Source organism: Catharus ustulatus, chromosome 15 (genome assembly GCF_009819885.2).
Source record: "Catharus ustulatus isolate bCatUst1 chromosome 15, bCatUst1.pri.v2, whole genome shotgun sequence".
NCBI classification, from domain to species: domain Eukaryota; kingdom Metazoa; phylum Chordata; class Aves; order Passeriformes; family Turdidae; genus Catharus; species Catharus ustulatus.
Window position 1 is genome coordinate 11232763 of NC_046235.1, and position 17417 is coordinate 11250179.

Sequence of the window (17417 nt, forward strand, 5' to 3'; positions counted from 1 at the left end):
GATGGCTAACTTTTTGCACAGGCCTCTTCAAGACATTTCTTTTCAAAGCCACATAGTGACATCAAGGCCCAGAGGCTGGAAAAATGAAAGCAGAAAGCAGCAAAGCTCTGCTGAGATGAGCTCCACAAGCACTCGAGTGCCAGAGACAGGCAGAGAACAACAGGACATTCCATCTCCTGCTCACCCATGGCACCAGGGTGCACTTCCCTCTGTGAGGGACCAAAGACAAAGCCTCATTTTCTGAGACACCAGGGCAGGCACTTCTCTGCTGCCTGAAAAAAATGAACTCTCGAGACAGCTAAATAAATGAAACTAGAAAAGATCATTACAGAAAAAACAACCAAAATCCTTTAAAAAAGGTTTGGATGTGCTAGTCATCCTTCTTAATTCCAGCTGTGTCCCTGTCACCATGGACATATTGGCTTTCACCCTGCTCCTCAAAGGTTTGACGGCTAATCCACCCACCAGTCCTTGAGGAATACACCCCCTGGAGATATCACCTGTGTTAGAACAGTCCTCACTCCTCAACAACAGCACTTTATGGCCCTGGCTGCCTCTGCTGTGGCATGTTCTCCATTGCAAGCCTCACTGTGACAAATTACAAATTACTTAAAAACACTCCTTCCACATTAATCATGTAAGAGTAACAAAATACTTTGTGCCAACATTCTGACACTCGCCCTGGAGAGCCCTTTTCTCCTGGAGAGTGGAGCCCATGGATTTGCCAGAGCAAGATAATCAAAGCACAATCATCACATCAAGCTTGGACATCTCAAGGAGGGATGTAAAAAAGAGAAGGTTGTAAGAAAATAAGCAAATGTACACTTCTTGCAGTGATGAAGACAAATATATTGACTGAACCTGAAGGAATGTAAAAGAAAAGGTTTAGTTTCTGTAGAGCAAACCCTTAGAACTACAAGAACATTTCTTCTCTCATCTCCCAGAACTTACTAACTTAGCTGAATGGGTTAATTGTGACTCATCTTATTACTTCTTCCAAAGAAAAGATCCAAAAAGTTACTGCTTTCCCCTTGGATATCTGCACCTCCTGCTGTGGCCTGAACTTAAGACACCAGAGGAGCTGCAATATTAGCTGCACTGGAATGTTTTGGTTTTCCCTTGCAAAACAGCCCCATCTCTCCAAGTGTGAATGTGCTTCAGTTACCTAAACATACTTGAGAGGGGCAAAAAGAAAGGAAATTTCCATTTTTTTATACTTGAAGAATTCCCATTGCTGTTGAAAGCGAACAGAAAGGGGCATGCCTCAACATGTTCCCCTGGCACTATGGACCAAGGGAAGACAAAACTTACAGAAGACAATTTTTTCTATAAAAAATTAGCAAATTCTCATCAGTAATGTGTCACCTCTGGACCAGTGTGGAAATCCTACAGCCTCCATGAGCAGAAACAGTTTAATGTTATGCATGTGGGCACATAAAAGACATACTTTATTTTTGGAAACCTCCCCTGGCACCAGATACAGCTGTTTCACATCCACGGGTGGCTTGGCACATACAAATGGTGAAAATTATTCTGTATTTAAACTTTCTCAAACTTAAAAGAAAACCTGTAACAGAATTGTAAATTAATACTAGGTGACAATGAAACTATTAATTTTCATTGGAACTGGACAGATAGATAAATAAAGATCCAATTTCTTGTCAGTACAAGGGAATGAAAATCAAAAGCTGCCAGTTTATACTTTCAGGTTGTTAAAATCTCAGGTCATACCCAAATTAATGTAATCTGTCAGAATTCACCTCAGTAGAATTATACCAGATTATAGTACCCTAGGACATGGTCAAACATCTTCTGCAGCAAATCTCTAAAAGCACATATAAAATAGTTCAACTTCAAAATATATTTTACCTTACACCTTTTCCCTCATGTCAGCTGATGAAAGTCACATCAACTGTTTGTACCTAGAAAGAAACCCAACGGCTGGAGCAGAATAAAAACAGCCCCAAATTTTGTCTGTCAGCCTTTGCTCTCTGTGCCCAGGCCAGTCCTCCTGCTCACACCTGTGATCAGGGCTGAGCTGAGAGGAGCTCAGAGTATCTGAAAGGTGGATGTCCCAGTTTAGGGATAGGGAAAAATTTCATTTCTGTGTTGTTGGAACAGAAGAAGACAGAGCAGAGGATCACACATGTCCTCATTTGGCCTTTTCTCTACCTGTTCTGTTTCACAGCTCTAAACAATGTCAGTGAATGAACACTGTGTGATTTCCCCTTGGATAATCACCTTTGATTGGCTCTAGACAACAATACAGAACAGAAAACAAAACAGCAGGAGGTGCTGCTGGGGCAGAGGAGCACAGATCCTCCCAGCCACAGACATATCTGCACCCTGGAGAGGAATTACTCCCACCTAGGAGAGTTGTGCTCAAACCGGCTAATTCTACACACAACTTCAGAGCTCTGCTTGTTTACACTTCCAGAGATGAAAGAAAACTGACCACTAATTTTTGATCACTGCTTTAGGAAGTCCAGAAGTGATTAACAGACTTGAAACAGCATTACTACAGTGATAGCAACTACCTTCATTAAAACCTCATACTAGAGAGAAAACCCCTCTACACATATTCAGGTAGAAAAGCCTCCAAATAAATGATTCAACACCTAAGATGCCAAGTGATCTGCCAAGTGACCACTGGCAGACCTTGAGAACACAGGTGTTAAACTCCCCATTCCTACCTCCAAGTAGGCACTTTTCACAGAGCAGGAGCAGTAACCATCTGCTCGTGCATTTGCCCCTATTTTCCATCATTCTGTGACTCCAGATCCTCTGTCTGCTTCGAGGGAGGACCCAAGGAGTCTTTTCACCATTTCTCCATTCCTTACCTTCACACTTGTAACACCTGTGTACTGCCAGTTCCTTTGTACATCGTTGCCTATCCACTAAGGAGAGATAATATAAAGAAACCAGGTAGCATTATTGAAACCATGCTTACAGATGACTTGAAATTTTTCATTCCAGGAATCCTACATAGTCTTAAAAAGGAATATTTTGCAGAGAGACAGAACAACTGGTAAAGCTATATCATGGCTGCTTTGTGCTGTGATGACAGCCTTTGCCATGGGTAAGGACTAATTAATATCAATAATAATGCTGAGTTTGGACAATGCCTCAGCACTGAGTCAGCACTCAGGTAAGGCAATGTTTTATTGCAGCTCATTAAAGGAAAAAAAATACAATAAAAGGCTTAAGAACCATCACAGATCCTGACTACATGAAGCTAATAAACAGTATGATAAACTATCATTTACATGAATAAGAAAAGGAACAGACATTTCATTTCCTATGCCTTTGTTGCTCCCATTCAGTTGCATTGATGGGGCTATTTGGAGAAACCCCACAGAGCCTGTTTACAAGAGAACTTTGCAAAACAAAGACAGTCATGGTCAAAACTTTGCTGGTCAATTCAGTATATTTACATGGAGGAGCTGGGAAGAAATCAAGCATTCTGAAATAGCCTCATGGGATAGTTCAGTTGGAAGTGGTAACTAGCAGGGAAGGATCTCATGGCTCTCTGGATGTGTGGTGGCCACAGAAGAAGCTTCTGGTTTTCAAAGAGGCTTGATCAAACTTTCTTCATCCAGGCAAAAATACCATTGCACAACTCCCTGAGCAAAATGGCAACTGCCAAAGTGTTCTGCATGCAGGGAACAGCATTGTCTAAGCCTGGCTCCTCAGAAACAGGCACAATTTGCTTTCCATAAATGTGGAAAACGTGCCATGCTAACACCTGACAATACATTTCAGATGCACATACACCATCTGAGCAGCTCCCAGAAACAATCCCATTTTCCTTTCTTTTAACTAACAGAACGGAATTGCTCTGGATTTACAACGAAGGAACCTAAAAGCACAGTTGGAACCACTGTTTTTAAGAAGACCTTGCTATGCCATAACTTTTCACAGTTCAGTTGCTAAATTACACATTATAAAAATAAGTAAGTGCAATTGAGAGACTGTGTTAATCTCAGAAGTTTAAACACTGCTCTGTAATGACTGCTTTATAGTGGCCCATAGTAAAGTGCTTTATGGGGCGTGCAGGAGATTTGTCCGCACGCGTCTGTTAAACGCTCCTGGGAATTTTCTCACACAGAGAGGAGGCCTGACACAAAACTAAACATGGATAAAACACTGCCTCATTCACACGGCACCAGGAATGCCACCCAGTAAGAAAACACTTTACAACACCTAAGAGAGATAAGAACCACCAGCCAGCATAGCAATAAGATGTTGCTTTTGGAAAAGCAGAATTTCCTAACCTGACAATCTGAGCAGACTCTGGAAGCATGACCAAAACACAAGCGTCCCCTAGCAAGGAAATGAGAGCTTAAGCATTGGTTATACAGAGATGATAAAGAAGCATGGGTGGTTTGTAGAGTAGTTTACTAAAGCCAAGAGTATTTAGAGCCAAATTAGGCTCTTGCATATAAAAATTCCCTGGAACTTAGGGTGAGTTCACACGTGATTACTTGCTTGGGCTGCAGACTGCACCCAACTGCCTCTTCTCTCTGGCCAAACAGGATCATCCAGGTTGACTCAGATCCCAGGTGAAAAGACTTTTCAATAAGTTAAATATGATGGCAGAAAGTTGCAGACATGGTACCAGAGCTGTGAGTTTTTGTTTTTTTTTTTAATAATCATGCTTCAGAATAGTGCCACAGCTAAGCAAGACGAGCCAGTCAGGGGTTCTCAGGGTCAAAACTTGATGCCACACTAGACAAATATAAGCACACCCAGCAAGGCACTGCATGAAGATCTTTGTGCGAAAGCGTCGCCTCCCTCAGCCCTAAAACACCCACAAGCAGTGAACTGAATTCTCCATCCTTCAGTGTTACCATTATTAGGGTATCATTCACCACTTGTCTGCAAAATGCCTTCTCCCACCAACTGCTCCGTCTCACAACAATACCTCATTTCTGGCTCAGAAGACCAACAAAAAGCTTTCCCCTGAGCTTTGGCAGTGTCCCCATGATCCCTTGGCAGGAGGCAGCATGACAATGATTTGACAGGCATCCCCCCAAGGAGACTCCACACATCAGTCACGCTGCTGACACACTCCACACCCGGGGAGCTCATCCACACCAGGGGAGGTTTCTAGGTGCAGGCAGCCTGACTGACCACCCTAAAGCAGCAGTTTTCCTGTTTCACTAACAGCAGAACCAGCAAGTACCTGTTTGTTGTGATGACACTGCACTGGTGACACTGTCACGCTGGTTTGTGCCAAGTCTGCTTGAGGAAAGCAAAGCAGCAGGTAATGAGCAGAGAGGACTGAAATCCTATTTCTAGTCCAAGGACAAATCTACTAAAGGGAATAGTACTGCAAAAACAATTGCAAGTTATGTTTTTATGATGATCTTTTTACGATGTGCAAAAAGTCTTTCCAACAAAGTAGAAATTATTTCTCATCTGATTTTATTTTTTAAAGAAATTGAAAAACCATAATATTTTCACAGGATGAGCTGTTGTTGGTTACCACTAAAAATAGGCAATATTTACTGTGCAGAACAACACAAATCTTCTTGATCTGACTACTCTGACTGAATGAACACTGACCCTCAACTGTTGTTTAAAGGATGGTCAAGATTAATAGCTTAAATGAAGGAACACAAATCTCCTTTTCCTACACGAGAAAAGCAGGGGTTTGCAAATCTCCATGAAACAATCTTAAATCTCCTGAATGACAGTCCCAAGCTCTGACCAGTGACTCATTTCTGAAGCTCAGCACACTGGAATATTCTGACAGATGTAGGCAATGGGAAACTGCCTTTGGCTGAGGCTTCTGCCATCTTTAAAGTATGTCCAAGTTTCCTGGCAGTTTAACTGTTCCTGAAGATAATAAAACCCTTGTGAGACTTGAAGGTTGAACAATCACATACTTCAAGACCAGCTCAATCTGTATAGTTCCAAGAACAACTTCTAGTGCAGGTGATAGCAAGCATCTGATAAGCTAAGTTCCAGGAGGAACTCTGTTGAAAAAAACCAAAATATGGGAAACAGACTGAACTGCTCATTTTATGGACACAGCTCTATTCCAGCACTCAGGCAGTAAACCTAAAATGAACTCCCTCAAAGTTAAAAATGCCCAATAAAATTCAATAGGCATGGTAATTATTTTGACTTGACAGAGGGAGAGGACAGGTAACTCGTTCCCACAAAGAATATCTCACCTTGCTGACATCAAATGGAAAGACACCTTTCAGTTAATCTGTGTTTTTTCCCAAAGCTACATTTTCTGTTCTACAGGTTTGTAACCCTGGCCAAGCCTGTACCACTCTGGGCTAAATAAAAAACCTAAAGACCATAAGAAATGTAGCAGCACATGCCCCAGCAGCCTCTCCCGTGGTGTTACAGCTCCCCTGTATGGGACCAGGCTGCTCAGCCACTTCACATTCCTGGGACTGTCCCTCTGCTGACATCCTTCTTATTAATGCAGGTTCCTCAGGATCTCAGCTGTGACATCTGCTGGATCACTACTTGTCCTTTGTGTAGGAATAGAGTGAGTCAGGATGGCACCCATGGGATAAAAGCAACTTCTCTCTTTCCACCTTTTTCTCAGGAAAATGCAAGCAAACACCAGCCTGCAATCGAAGGTGTTAGCTCCAACATTAGAGAGTAATTCCATGATAGATGCACACCTGAATGATTGAGAGTCTATATTGTGTGGATGATAAAGGTGACATTTGCAACATCAGCTGCCTTTGTCCTTTCTCCCACCCGCGGCTAAGGACCCACCTACTCTCATCCAAAAAACCGCAGCTCTGGCACAAAAGCAAAACGGAAGGAGCAGGAACATAAAGGATGTATTTATTGTTAAACAGCAGCACATCAAAATAAGCAGGCAAATATCATAGTAACAAACAAAATACAGGGGAACGTCTTGTGAATTCACTGGATTTTAGTTTCTGGCATCTTCAGAAAACAGATTTTTTTATTTGGCTGACAGGACACCACAAAAAACAACCATCCTGTAATTGGAGCAATCAGACACATATGGGGACAATAATTATAGGCAAAATGAACTGGCTGTAAAGATATCTGTTTACTGTATTTCTAACCACCTCATGCTTTTATTCTTCATTATTTGAGAGTTTGGGCTTTCTTTTTTTCCCTTATCTTAGCAGTCCCAAGATTTTTAGGTCTTGGTATGGAAGGGACTGGTTTCTGTTTATTATCTAGGCTGGCAATAGCGGTTTGTTCCACTGAGAGGATAAACAATTCACTTAAAGCCTGATGTTACAGACAAATGACTTATGTTTCTCATAATTACTCAAATTGGGGAAGCAAGTTTTTTCATGAAACAAATTATGAAATTGCTTGTTTGTTTAGTATCAGTCAAGCATACTCTTATTCAGACTTACGAAAATTACACTGTTTTCTTCATTATAGCCAGCCAAACCATAAGATACAAAGCTTGAAGTTAACAGTATAAGTACAGCTCTTTGAAGAAAATGAAAAAAGCCCCACACCCCCAAAAAACAGCTTAGTTGCTTCATTAAAGGCAATAGCGTGGGATTAACCCGTTGCCTGTGGAAGAGCCTGTGAAATTCTTCAACAGAACACATGAAAATTTGAGGAAAACAACACAAATTCACATTCCTTTAGGAGCAGGAGAACACAGAAAACACTCTTAAGGTAAGCTGTTCCAATTAAGCACCTTTATTGCAAACAAATGTTGGAAGATAACTTCAGTCCTTGACTAAAATACATCTTCTTGTTATTTACAGTCACTGAGCATTTTGCCACCAAGATGGAAAAGGTGCATTGAATGTACCTTCAAATAAGTCCTTCAAATCACATTCTGACCAAATACATCAGACTTCAGTGAATAATCTTCAAGAACAACCTTAGCTGGGTGATGTAATCAGCAATTGAAATTCCAAAGTTGCTAATATGCTTCCAGTTAATTGTTTTCTACATTATATCCAAGTATTTCCCTTCATAATTGAATTTATGCTAAAAATTGCTGAAACACAACCCTTGGCTTCACAAAGCCCAGGCCAGGTGGATGTCATTTGGAAATCCATGCTGCTGTAAATGATTTTGTTCTCCCACACAGCCAAACCAAGAAAAATGTGGACAAGAGCAGTAAGTCCCACCCACTGAGAACATCGTCTTTTTCTAATCACCCAATGCCATAAATTTATTGTGTAATTCTACATTGACTTTGTCAGTAGAGATGGTACTAGAACCACTACATCCTGCTTAAGTGCAAGGTAATTTATCCCATGAGGACACAAGTAGTTATGACAAATGCATTTACTTTAGATAGTATTGGTTATACAAAGGACACACAGAAAATGATAATAGACAGCTGTAGCTCGGGATGTGTGAGATGGTTTCCAGCAGGCTCCCACCGCCGATGCTCTTACTGAGAGATGCGATATTGTAGTTTAGGTTTATTAGGATTGTGTTCAATCAGCCAGTCAGCAAGCCAAATCTGTAAACAAAAATCCCAAAACCCAAATGTTTTCAGCTTTCTGTTCTTTCCATTAAGTGCATAGGAGATTATTTAAAAGCATTACTTGAAACCTCTGCTACAGATACTCTCCTACTGTGCTGCAAAATTAAGAACTTTCAGAAAGAAACAGACATGCAGATGACCTGTTTTTTAAAAATACTCTTTTAAATCTTCACAGCTTATATTGCTTTTGAACAATGCACAATGGCCTTTAGAAGACAACTTGTCCTGGCAATGTTTATCTTCGTGAAAGTATAAGACCATTTGAGCCATACTTCAAGTAATTCAGCCAGCTCTGTTTTGGAATGTGGCTATACAATATGCATGAAACTGCTTAATGAAATATTACTGCTGACAACACCTAGAGATACTTCATCCAGGAATCATTCATTAGGAGCGCCAGCCTTCTGCACTGAAATCACATTACAGTAGTTAAAACCAAAACATGGTTACTTTTTGAAATTCATCTTGTAAATTTTCCAGCACGTTGAACTTAAATGAGGATGTGGGAGGCAGGAATGCCTTGAGTCCTAATTCCATCAGTCAGTCTGGGCCTGGCCTTAGGCAAATCACCTTTTGCCTCGATTTCTCCACTTGTAAAGCAAAGTTTTTAACACATCGTTATTTACTTCACAAGGCTGTTGACGACTGGTTTCTGGAATGCTGAGAACAACAAACTTCATACCACACTGTGAAGAGCTGACAGAACAGCAGACAGGGAAGGTAAGCAACACTCTGCTTTCACTACCATGTATAAAGAGGGTGGTTTGCAAAGGGACAGCCAAGCAGAGCCCTAGGACAGGTAAAGCAACAGCAGCGCAGTAGTAAGAACCCAAGACAGAAATGGAAAACAAACCAACAAAATATTTTGAAACACAAAACCCCTTAACAAAACTACGTTGGAAAAAGAGAAATCCTCAAATCATTTGAACCAAATAAATTTATCCTGTATTACCTGAAGAACTGGCTGAGACAACCTCTGTGCTAAAGCAAGTACAGTAATTTCACGAATACAAGCCGCACCATTTTGACTAAGATTTTGCTCCTAAACCGGAAATGCGGCTAATAATCAGGAGCGGCTAATACAACCTCAGAAGTGCCTGCCAGAGTGCTGAGCCGAGCAGCTGCAAAGTCGGCATTTTGCGATTGTTACAAATCGCTACTTTGTTGCACTGCGGGTGGAGCCTGGCTCCCTGTAGGCAGCACGGGGGGCGGGGAGAGAGGCGGGAGAGCTCTCTTTCCTCCTCTGCCACAGCCCAGGGGAGAGACGGGGGGGGCCCGGCGCCGCCATTGCTGCGGCCCGGGGAGGAGAGGGGGGACCCGGGCCGCCCCTGCTGCGGCCCGGGGAGGGGGGGGGGAAGCCCGCACCACCATTGCTGCGGCCCGGGGAGGGGGGGGAAGCCGGCGCCGCCATTGCTGCGGCCCGGGGAGGGGGGGGGGAAGCCGGCGCCGCCATTGCTGCGGCCCGGGGAGGGGGGGGGGAAGCGCCCGCCGCCATTGCTGTGGCCCGGGGAGCCGACGGGAGCCCCGCGCAGCCATTGCTGCGGCTCGGGGAGCCGACGGGGTGCTTTGTCCCCGCCCGCCGCCGCCCCGGCAGGAGCGGGGAAACTCCGTCCCTGCCCGCCGCCGGCGCCACGGGCGCGGGAAAGCTCCCTCCCCGCCCGCCGCCGCTGCCGTAGGAGCAGGGGAAGCTCCGTCCCTGCCTGCCACCGCAGGGCAGCGCCGACCCGGGGTGACCGAGCCCAGTGGCAGCGCCGGCCAGCCCCGAGCTGCAGCACCGTGCTGGCCCACCTGGCCCCGTCAGCGGCCCCTAGCGGGCCGAGCCTGCACAGCCTTAGCTCAGCCAGTAAACCCCGCCCTGCCGCGGTTCTGTTACTAATTGCACGCGGGTCCTCGCTGCGAACGACAGAGTGGCTTATATTCGTGTGCGGCTTATCTATGGACAAAAACCAAAATATTTGCCAACACCCAGAGATGCGGCTTATAGTCAGTGCGGCTTGTATTCGTGAATTTACTGTATTTCTGAGTGCACAGACACTTTCTGATGCCATAAAGGGAAGGGAAAGGAAAGGGAAAGGAAAGGGAAAGGAAAGGGAAAGGAAAGGGAAAGGAAAGGGAAAGGAAAGGGAAAGGAAAGGGAAAGGAAAGGGAAAGGAAAGGGAAAGGAAAGGGAAAGGAAAGGGAAAGGAAAGGGAAAGGAAAGGGAACTGGAAAGGGAAAGGAAAGGGAACTGGAAAGGGAACTGGAAAGGGAACTGGAAAGGGAACTGGAAAGGGAACTGGAAACTGGAAAGGGAACTGGAAAGGGAAGGATACTGGAAAAGAAAGGATACTGGAAAAATCCAAAACATTCCAGCAGTCTCCCTGTAAGGCACCTAGCAGGTAACAAACTGAAAAGCAATAGGCAATATCTATTTCTGAAGCAGTATCAAATCAACATTATTCTCCTTCTGGTACAGGCTCACAGGCATTATGGACAACAAAGAAGGTGCAAATAGAATGTTTTTAGCAAAGCTACTGACATTGCTTCATACAGCTTTCTTAAAAGCAAGAAAGGAAAGCATTGTCTTGATGAAGTTACTGTTAGATACCTCAGAACTTACTAGAAAATTGTGCTAAGAATGCAGATTAACTGGAAGCCAAAACAATGAGTTAGAAATATGGGACTTGCAACAAAAAAAAAAATCAGTATTTAATATAGTAAAGAGAAGACTGAAGGGAAAGAAAATGGGACTACTCTTCAAATATGCAATAGGTTGCTAAAAAAAATTTAAAAAAAGAAAGATATTACATTGTCTCCAATGTCTTCTGGGGATAGAAAAGGGGGGGAAAAAAGGTAATGGGCTTAAAATTGGAGCCAGGAGATTTAGGCTATCTTTTAGTGAAAGCTTTTAACAAGTATAATTAAGCAATGAAACAGATTGCCTGGGGAGATTGTAGATTCTTCATTATTTGGAGTGCTAAACCACAGGCCAGACACACATTTGTTAGGAATAGATACAATTGGTTTGGCCTTTGGGCAAAGGAATGGGCTTCATCTCTGTTTTCTAGATTTCTATGCTAACAGTGCCAGACATGCAGATAAAGCAAACAGGTTATAAAGCTAGAACAATCAAAGTACATTAAATGTGGCCTCATGTATATCACATAGTTCATAGGAACACCCCAAGCGATTTTAAGGCGGTTTTTTCCCTGAAAAGTATCCTTTAGAAAAATGCAGTGTTGATTATAAACGTGATAATGATGTAAAATCCACCACAACTGCCAGCAAGCTGTCACACAGATTAATTATCTGCATGTTTAAATAAGTACTGGTGTGAACGACTGGAACTTTAAGAACACAAAGATACATTTACAATGTTTTTCTAGATGTAAGAAAACTGATTTTGTTTAGGGACTTAAAACACACCCTTGTGACAAATCAACTTCTTGAAACCAAATGTTATTTGAGTATCTCATTAGCTAACAGCTAAAACAGCACAGCTCTTCACCAACAAAGTAGTTTTCCATAAACATAGACATTTCTAGCAGCAAGTAAGTGCATTCCCGAGCTGCCAGCAGTGCTGGGACACTGCACATACCATGGGGTCTGCTGGCTTCTCTTTGCACAGGGCAGTGAGCCCTGCCAGCAGCGTGGGCTTCACATACAGGTTCAGGTAATCCCGAGCTCTTTGTCCAGTGGGAACTGGCTCCAAGATTGCTGCAAGGAGGAACCACAGGTGTTAGAAAGCAGCCTCCAGAGTGATTAAACCCAGCATTCTTTCAAAGGTTGTTTGTATGTGAGCTGCTCTTTTCCTTATTAAGTTAATAACACATCATGGGTTTTATAGCTTCTACCACAACAAACTGCAAAGAAACTTCCTGAACTTCTTTACAATGTCCCTGAGGTAATTTTACTAATTGTAGTCCACTATGAAAAGGGAGGAAATCAGTTAATGTGGGGAAAATCTTAATTCTTGAAGATGCATTTGGAGCAGAAGAGAAACGGTATATCCCACTTTTAGCACTTTCTTCTTTCAGTGTGAAGCTGGTTTCTGAAGATCCTAAAAATCTCACTTTCAGTCTTGCACTGTTTCTCAGGGTGAGTGAAAGAGACAGGGTTTACACAATGGGTAAGGTTTGTAAGGAACTGCAACATCTTTTATTAAACTCACTGATAGAGCTGGCAAGAAATATCAGTAGACAGCTTTTTCTAGATGATTCACACACACCTTTCTGTCAAAGAGCAAATCCTGTTACATTACAAACCAGAGATCCTTTTGCAGCCTTTCCAGGCTCTAAGGCCCTTTTCTTAACTTTGGAATTGCACTATCATGTGAGCATCCAGCTACTTTTGAATAGTAATTACTCATCCTGAATCCAAGAAAAGAGTCAGTCTTCTCAAGTCAACAGGTGTCCATAGGGCTGACAGTGCCAGAAACACTTGCTGGAGTTTTAACAGCTTCCTATTTCTTCTCATTTACCAGCTTTGACTGCTCCAATTCCCAAAGCAGAGTTTGAAAAGCAGAAACAATCTCTGTAACTACACTGGCTCTTCAGACACACTTTTGGTTAAGCCTTTCATAGCAGAAAATGTCAGCTTACAATAAAGAGACCCACAATCCTGTAAAGCAAACAAACCCAGCCTCTCCTAAATCAATTGTATCTGGAGTCAGGGCAGGACAGGGAAGAATTCATCCTCCCCAGGACCAGCAATGAACCAACTATACTTTTTTACCTTCTGGAAATATGAATCGAATTTCCTTCTCTGCTGAGGAGATGCTGAGACTGCCGTGGAGCCCATTCCTCAGCTCATCAGTCCCATAGCGTGCTCTTAAGCTAAAAACAAGGGAAATAACTACTTGGAGGGCAACTGCAAGTCTCTTCTGAGTCTCTGCAGCCTGAGAGCACAGAAAAGCAATAGATATGGACTACTTAACAAGACATTGGCTTGATTTTGGTTTAAACATAAGAAGTAGCTAGCTAAAACTTAATGTTGATACACTCAGCATTCTCCATAAAATAGATGAACTTTGCATACTAAAAAAACTAAAATGGTGAAAAAGTTATTGCACAAATGAAGAGACAACAAGCCTGTGTGTGTATTGTACAAACAAATTAAAAGAAAGAAAGAAAAAAAAAGAAGAAGGAGGAGGAATTCTAGTCTCAATCAAAAGAATGACCACATCCTACTGACTTGCCCAAGGCCAGTCAGTGAGTTACCTGTGGGGGTGAGTTATCCTAGCTCTTAGGCTATTGGATGGTCCAAGCAATTCCTTCCAGCAGGAGACTGCACAATTTCTAGCAAGAACCATAGCAACTATAGGACCAGAACTCATATAGGCTGTTAAATTAGGAAAAAACACTTTTCCAAATTGTTCTGCGTAGAAGTTGCTACATTGTTCTGGGCTTAACCGGAGCTTCCGTTTCTACAAAGGGTAAAAGACAAAAAAAAGAATTAAAATTGCTTGCTACATTGAAACAGCTTAGACCTTTAAAAGCCAGAATGGAGTCCTCTCCTGCAGTCGTATCTTCAAGTGCAGAACACAGAGTAACTTCTGAAACTCCTCTGACTCACCCAGAGTCGATCCTCTTTGAGATACAGAGTAACAAAAAGCAAAAGTTTTACAAGTTAATTAAGGAAACAACCCGTTTGAGTAAGATGCGATGTTAGCCCAGGCAAACTACAGCATTTTCTAACTGCCCGATGACAGGGCACTGTACAGAAAAAGTGAAGAGTATCAGAAGGGCAAGATTTTATTACTCAGCTGCTACAGCATAATGTTCTACTTTCAAACAAGTTTCTCTCCCTCCCACAGTGTTAATTATGCAATTGTTCTATTTTGCATCCAGTGCTTTGTGACTCTCCCAATAGCTGCCTAGCCTGCAGGTGTCCAGGATCAGGACAACTTTGGGAGGTTATCAGAAACCATAGCACAGTCAATAAAAAGTTTTTAAAGTGCATTCTTCGAGCTCAAACTTACACAACACAAGAGTTCCATATACTCAGAGTATTAGTAACTTTGGTGTCAAAAGTCACTGCAGACATCAGAAGACTCTACTAACACAATGCAATTCAATAAATAAATAAATAAATAAATAAATAAATAAATAAACTATTTGTCTCATCTTCTGATATATATTGAATCAATAGAAACATGGAATCGTTTGGGTTGAAAGGTGTCTTAAAACTCATCTTGTTTCAAACCTCCTACCACAGATTGGGACACCTTCCACTAGACCAGGTTGCTCAAACCCCAAACCTGGCCTTGAACACTTCCAGAGATGGGGTGGCCACAGCTTCTCTGAGCAACCTGTGCCAGGACCTCAGCACCCTCAGGGTGAAGAATTCTTTCCCAGTATCCCATCTAACCCTGCCCTCTCTCAGTTTGAAGCCATTCTCCCTTGTCCTGCCACTCCATGGCCTTGTCCAAAGTCCCTCTCCAGCTCTCTGGAGCCCTTTAGGCACTGGAAGGGGCTCTCAGGTCTCCCTGGTGCCTTTTCTTCTACGGGATGAACAACCCCAGCTCTCCCAGCCTGGCTCAGAGCAGAGGGGCTACAGCCCATGGAGCATCTTCACGACCTGTTCTGGACTAGCTCCAAGAGACCCATAAATAAAGAAATGCAAATAATAAATACAAATATATAAAACAACCAGAAAGGCCAGGAAGGAAGTGAAAAAAACCAAAAGAGAACGACATTTCGGGGAGGAGGGGGAGCGGCCCTGCCGCCCACAGGCGCGAGGGCACAGCGCCCCCCAGCGGCCGCCCGGCCGGGCAATTTACATATTCATAAGCTCATTTCAACATTCATAAAGTCAATTCACTGTAAAAACAACGGAAACAAAAAAATTGTTAGGCTGCAACTACCAAATTAAATTAATTCTCTAATATCCATCCACTTGCACACTGCAGAAAACCTTGTGAGAGCTGAATGATGCACTCTTCAAAGAATTGCCTTGGAAAGTGCACACATCTGCTCCCTAGGCTTGCTAAATCTGAGTTTATTAACAAAGTCTGTGTTTTCCTGTGGTCAGCAAAATAGTTGGTTTGCTCTGTTCCATACCATCCACCAAGAAGCACCTCCTTGCAGAATCTGGCAGCAATGTTTGATGACATGAAGAACATGAATCGATTTTTGGACACACAAGTTTTTAATTACTGGCTTGATTGCTAGAAGTTAAATATTTTCCTGATTTATAAACTACAGCTATTTTCTCTGGAGCACAGCCTGTTACCTGAATGATGTGGAATCCTGATCGGAGAATGATATCCTCTATTTCTTCTTCTTTATCAATGACATCTGGTTTGATGATAGCCAGAGTTCTTTCCACATAAATCTGAGGTTCAGGCATTAAGATCTCCATCCTGGCTTCTAAATTAGAATTCACTTGCCTCTTTCGTACTGCAATGACACCAGTACATGACATTTGGAGTTTGTCTACTGCACCGTCACCTGTGGTGACACTCACCGTGTACTCCAGGAACAGAGAGGGTCACACTGACCTCACAAAATCCATGTGAGATGTTCTCTGCACTTGTTAGCACCCTGTAGTCCACATTCCCATTTTCAGTGCTGTGGCATTTTGTGGAAAATAAGGCCAAAATTTAACGTTGTTATTCACTAAGTTGGACAATGTATGAGGAAAGAAAGGTGCGATCACACATCCTGATGTGGGCTCCCTGTGCTCCCACATCCTCCATCCACCACAGGCTCCTTCAAACCCCAAATCTGTATCCTCACACATGAGGACTGTGTTGTGGGACTAATGACTTGGAGCTGCTCCACCAGGGTAATTTCTCAATGGTTATTTAATTCTGTATCTATGAGGTCCAGACAAAGTGCCAGTTTTCTGACTGAGCAGCTGCACTGGCATGCTGAGAGCACAGAATTGTGTTGTGAGTGGTGGAACCAGTGAGGGAGTTTCCTATAGACCTGTGTCCATTTTTCATCACAGAATGGTTCGGGTCGGGCTCACCCCTAAAGTCCATGCAGTTCCACCCTGCTATGGGCAGGGACACCTCCAGGTGTCACAGGTTGCTCCAAGCCCTGTCCAACCTGCCTTGAACACCTCCAGGGATGCAGCAGCTACAGCCCCACTGGAGAACCTGTGCCAGGGCCTCACCATCCTCACAACCAACAACTGTTTCCCTGCATCCCATCCAACCCTATCCTGTGTCACTGGGAAGCCATTATCCCTTTTCCTGCCTCTCCCTGTCCTTGTCCCAAGCCCCTCTCCAGCTCTTTTGGAACCCCCTTAGGCACTCGGAGGGGGTCGAAGATCTCCGTGGAACCTTCTCTTCTTCAGGCTAAACACCTTCAGTTCTCTCAGCCTTTTAGAGAGCGCTGCGAGCGCAGGATGCTCGGGGGATCCTGCCAAAGCCTCAGAGAAGTACACACAATGGCACCTACAGCCCTTCCCTCGCCTACCGCCTGCCGCGTCCCCAGGCTCCCAGCTACGGCTCTTCTCCACCCGCCCTGGACCACACACAGACACGCAGACTCTGCCTGGCTGCAAACACCTGCTCCCTGCTGCAAAGCACGCTCGTAACCCCCCAAATCCACCTGCCTTGGAACCCCGCCGGGCTCTGCTATCCCGGGCTCCGGGTCTCTGCCGGACCCGCCGCTGTTGCCGGGAGATGGCGGGGCCGGCCCCGGACACAAGATGGCGCCCGCGGGCCTCGGCGGGGCGGGACGAAGATGGCGGCCGGGAGCGGCTTGGTGATGGCGGCGGAGGCCGAGCGCGCCTCACGGCCCGGAACCGCCGCGGGCTCCGCGCACACAACAGGGAACCGTGACTGTCCTCGGGACGGGCTCTGTGTGTGGTGCGGGAGTAAAGCGTGGAGTGGCGTGATCTCCGGGGCTCATCTCAAAAATCTCGTTCCTCCCTGACAATAAAAGCTTTATGGCGGTTTCACCTCACGCTCAGAACTGCTGAGGGAGCCATGCGCTCACAGCAAACGCTC

At 44.0% G+C, this 17417-nt stretch overlaps 1 protein-coding gene across 3 annotated transcripts; it reads right to left on the reverse strand.

The window, feature by feature from the left end:
- Window positions 1-6806: 6806 nt before the first annotated feature.
- NME5 (NME/NM23 family member 5) lies at window positions 6807-17110 on the reverse strand. Of its 3 annotated transcripts, none has more exons than XM_033073427.2 (7): window positions 17017-17038; window positions 15957-16026; window positions 15689-15855; window positions 13675-13880; window positions 13190-13290; window positions 12054-12172; window positions 6807-8452 (listed from the first exon to the last, which is right to left on the reverse strand). In XM_033073427.2, the coding sequence occupies exons 3-7, from the start codon at window positions 15815-15817 to the stop codon at window positions 8381-8383; spliced, it is 627 nt and encodes a 208-aa protein (XP_032929318.1). In that variant the 5' UTR covers window positions 15818-15855; window positions 15957-16026; window positions 17017-17038; the 3' UTR covers window positions 6807-8380. The 3 variants fall into 3 exon arrangements, with proteins under 3 accessions (XP_032929318.1, XP_032929319.1, XP_032929320.1); XM_033073429.2 differs by lacking the exon at window positions 6807-8452 and adding an exon at window positions 8460-9172 and having other exon boundaries at window positions 17017-17055; XM_033073428.2 differs by lacking the exon at window positions 15957-16026 and having other exon boundaries at window positions 17021-17110.
- Between the last annotated feature and the right edge of the window lie 307 nt (window positions 17111-17417).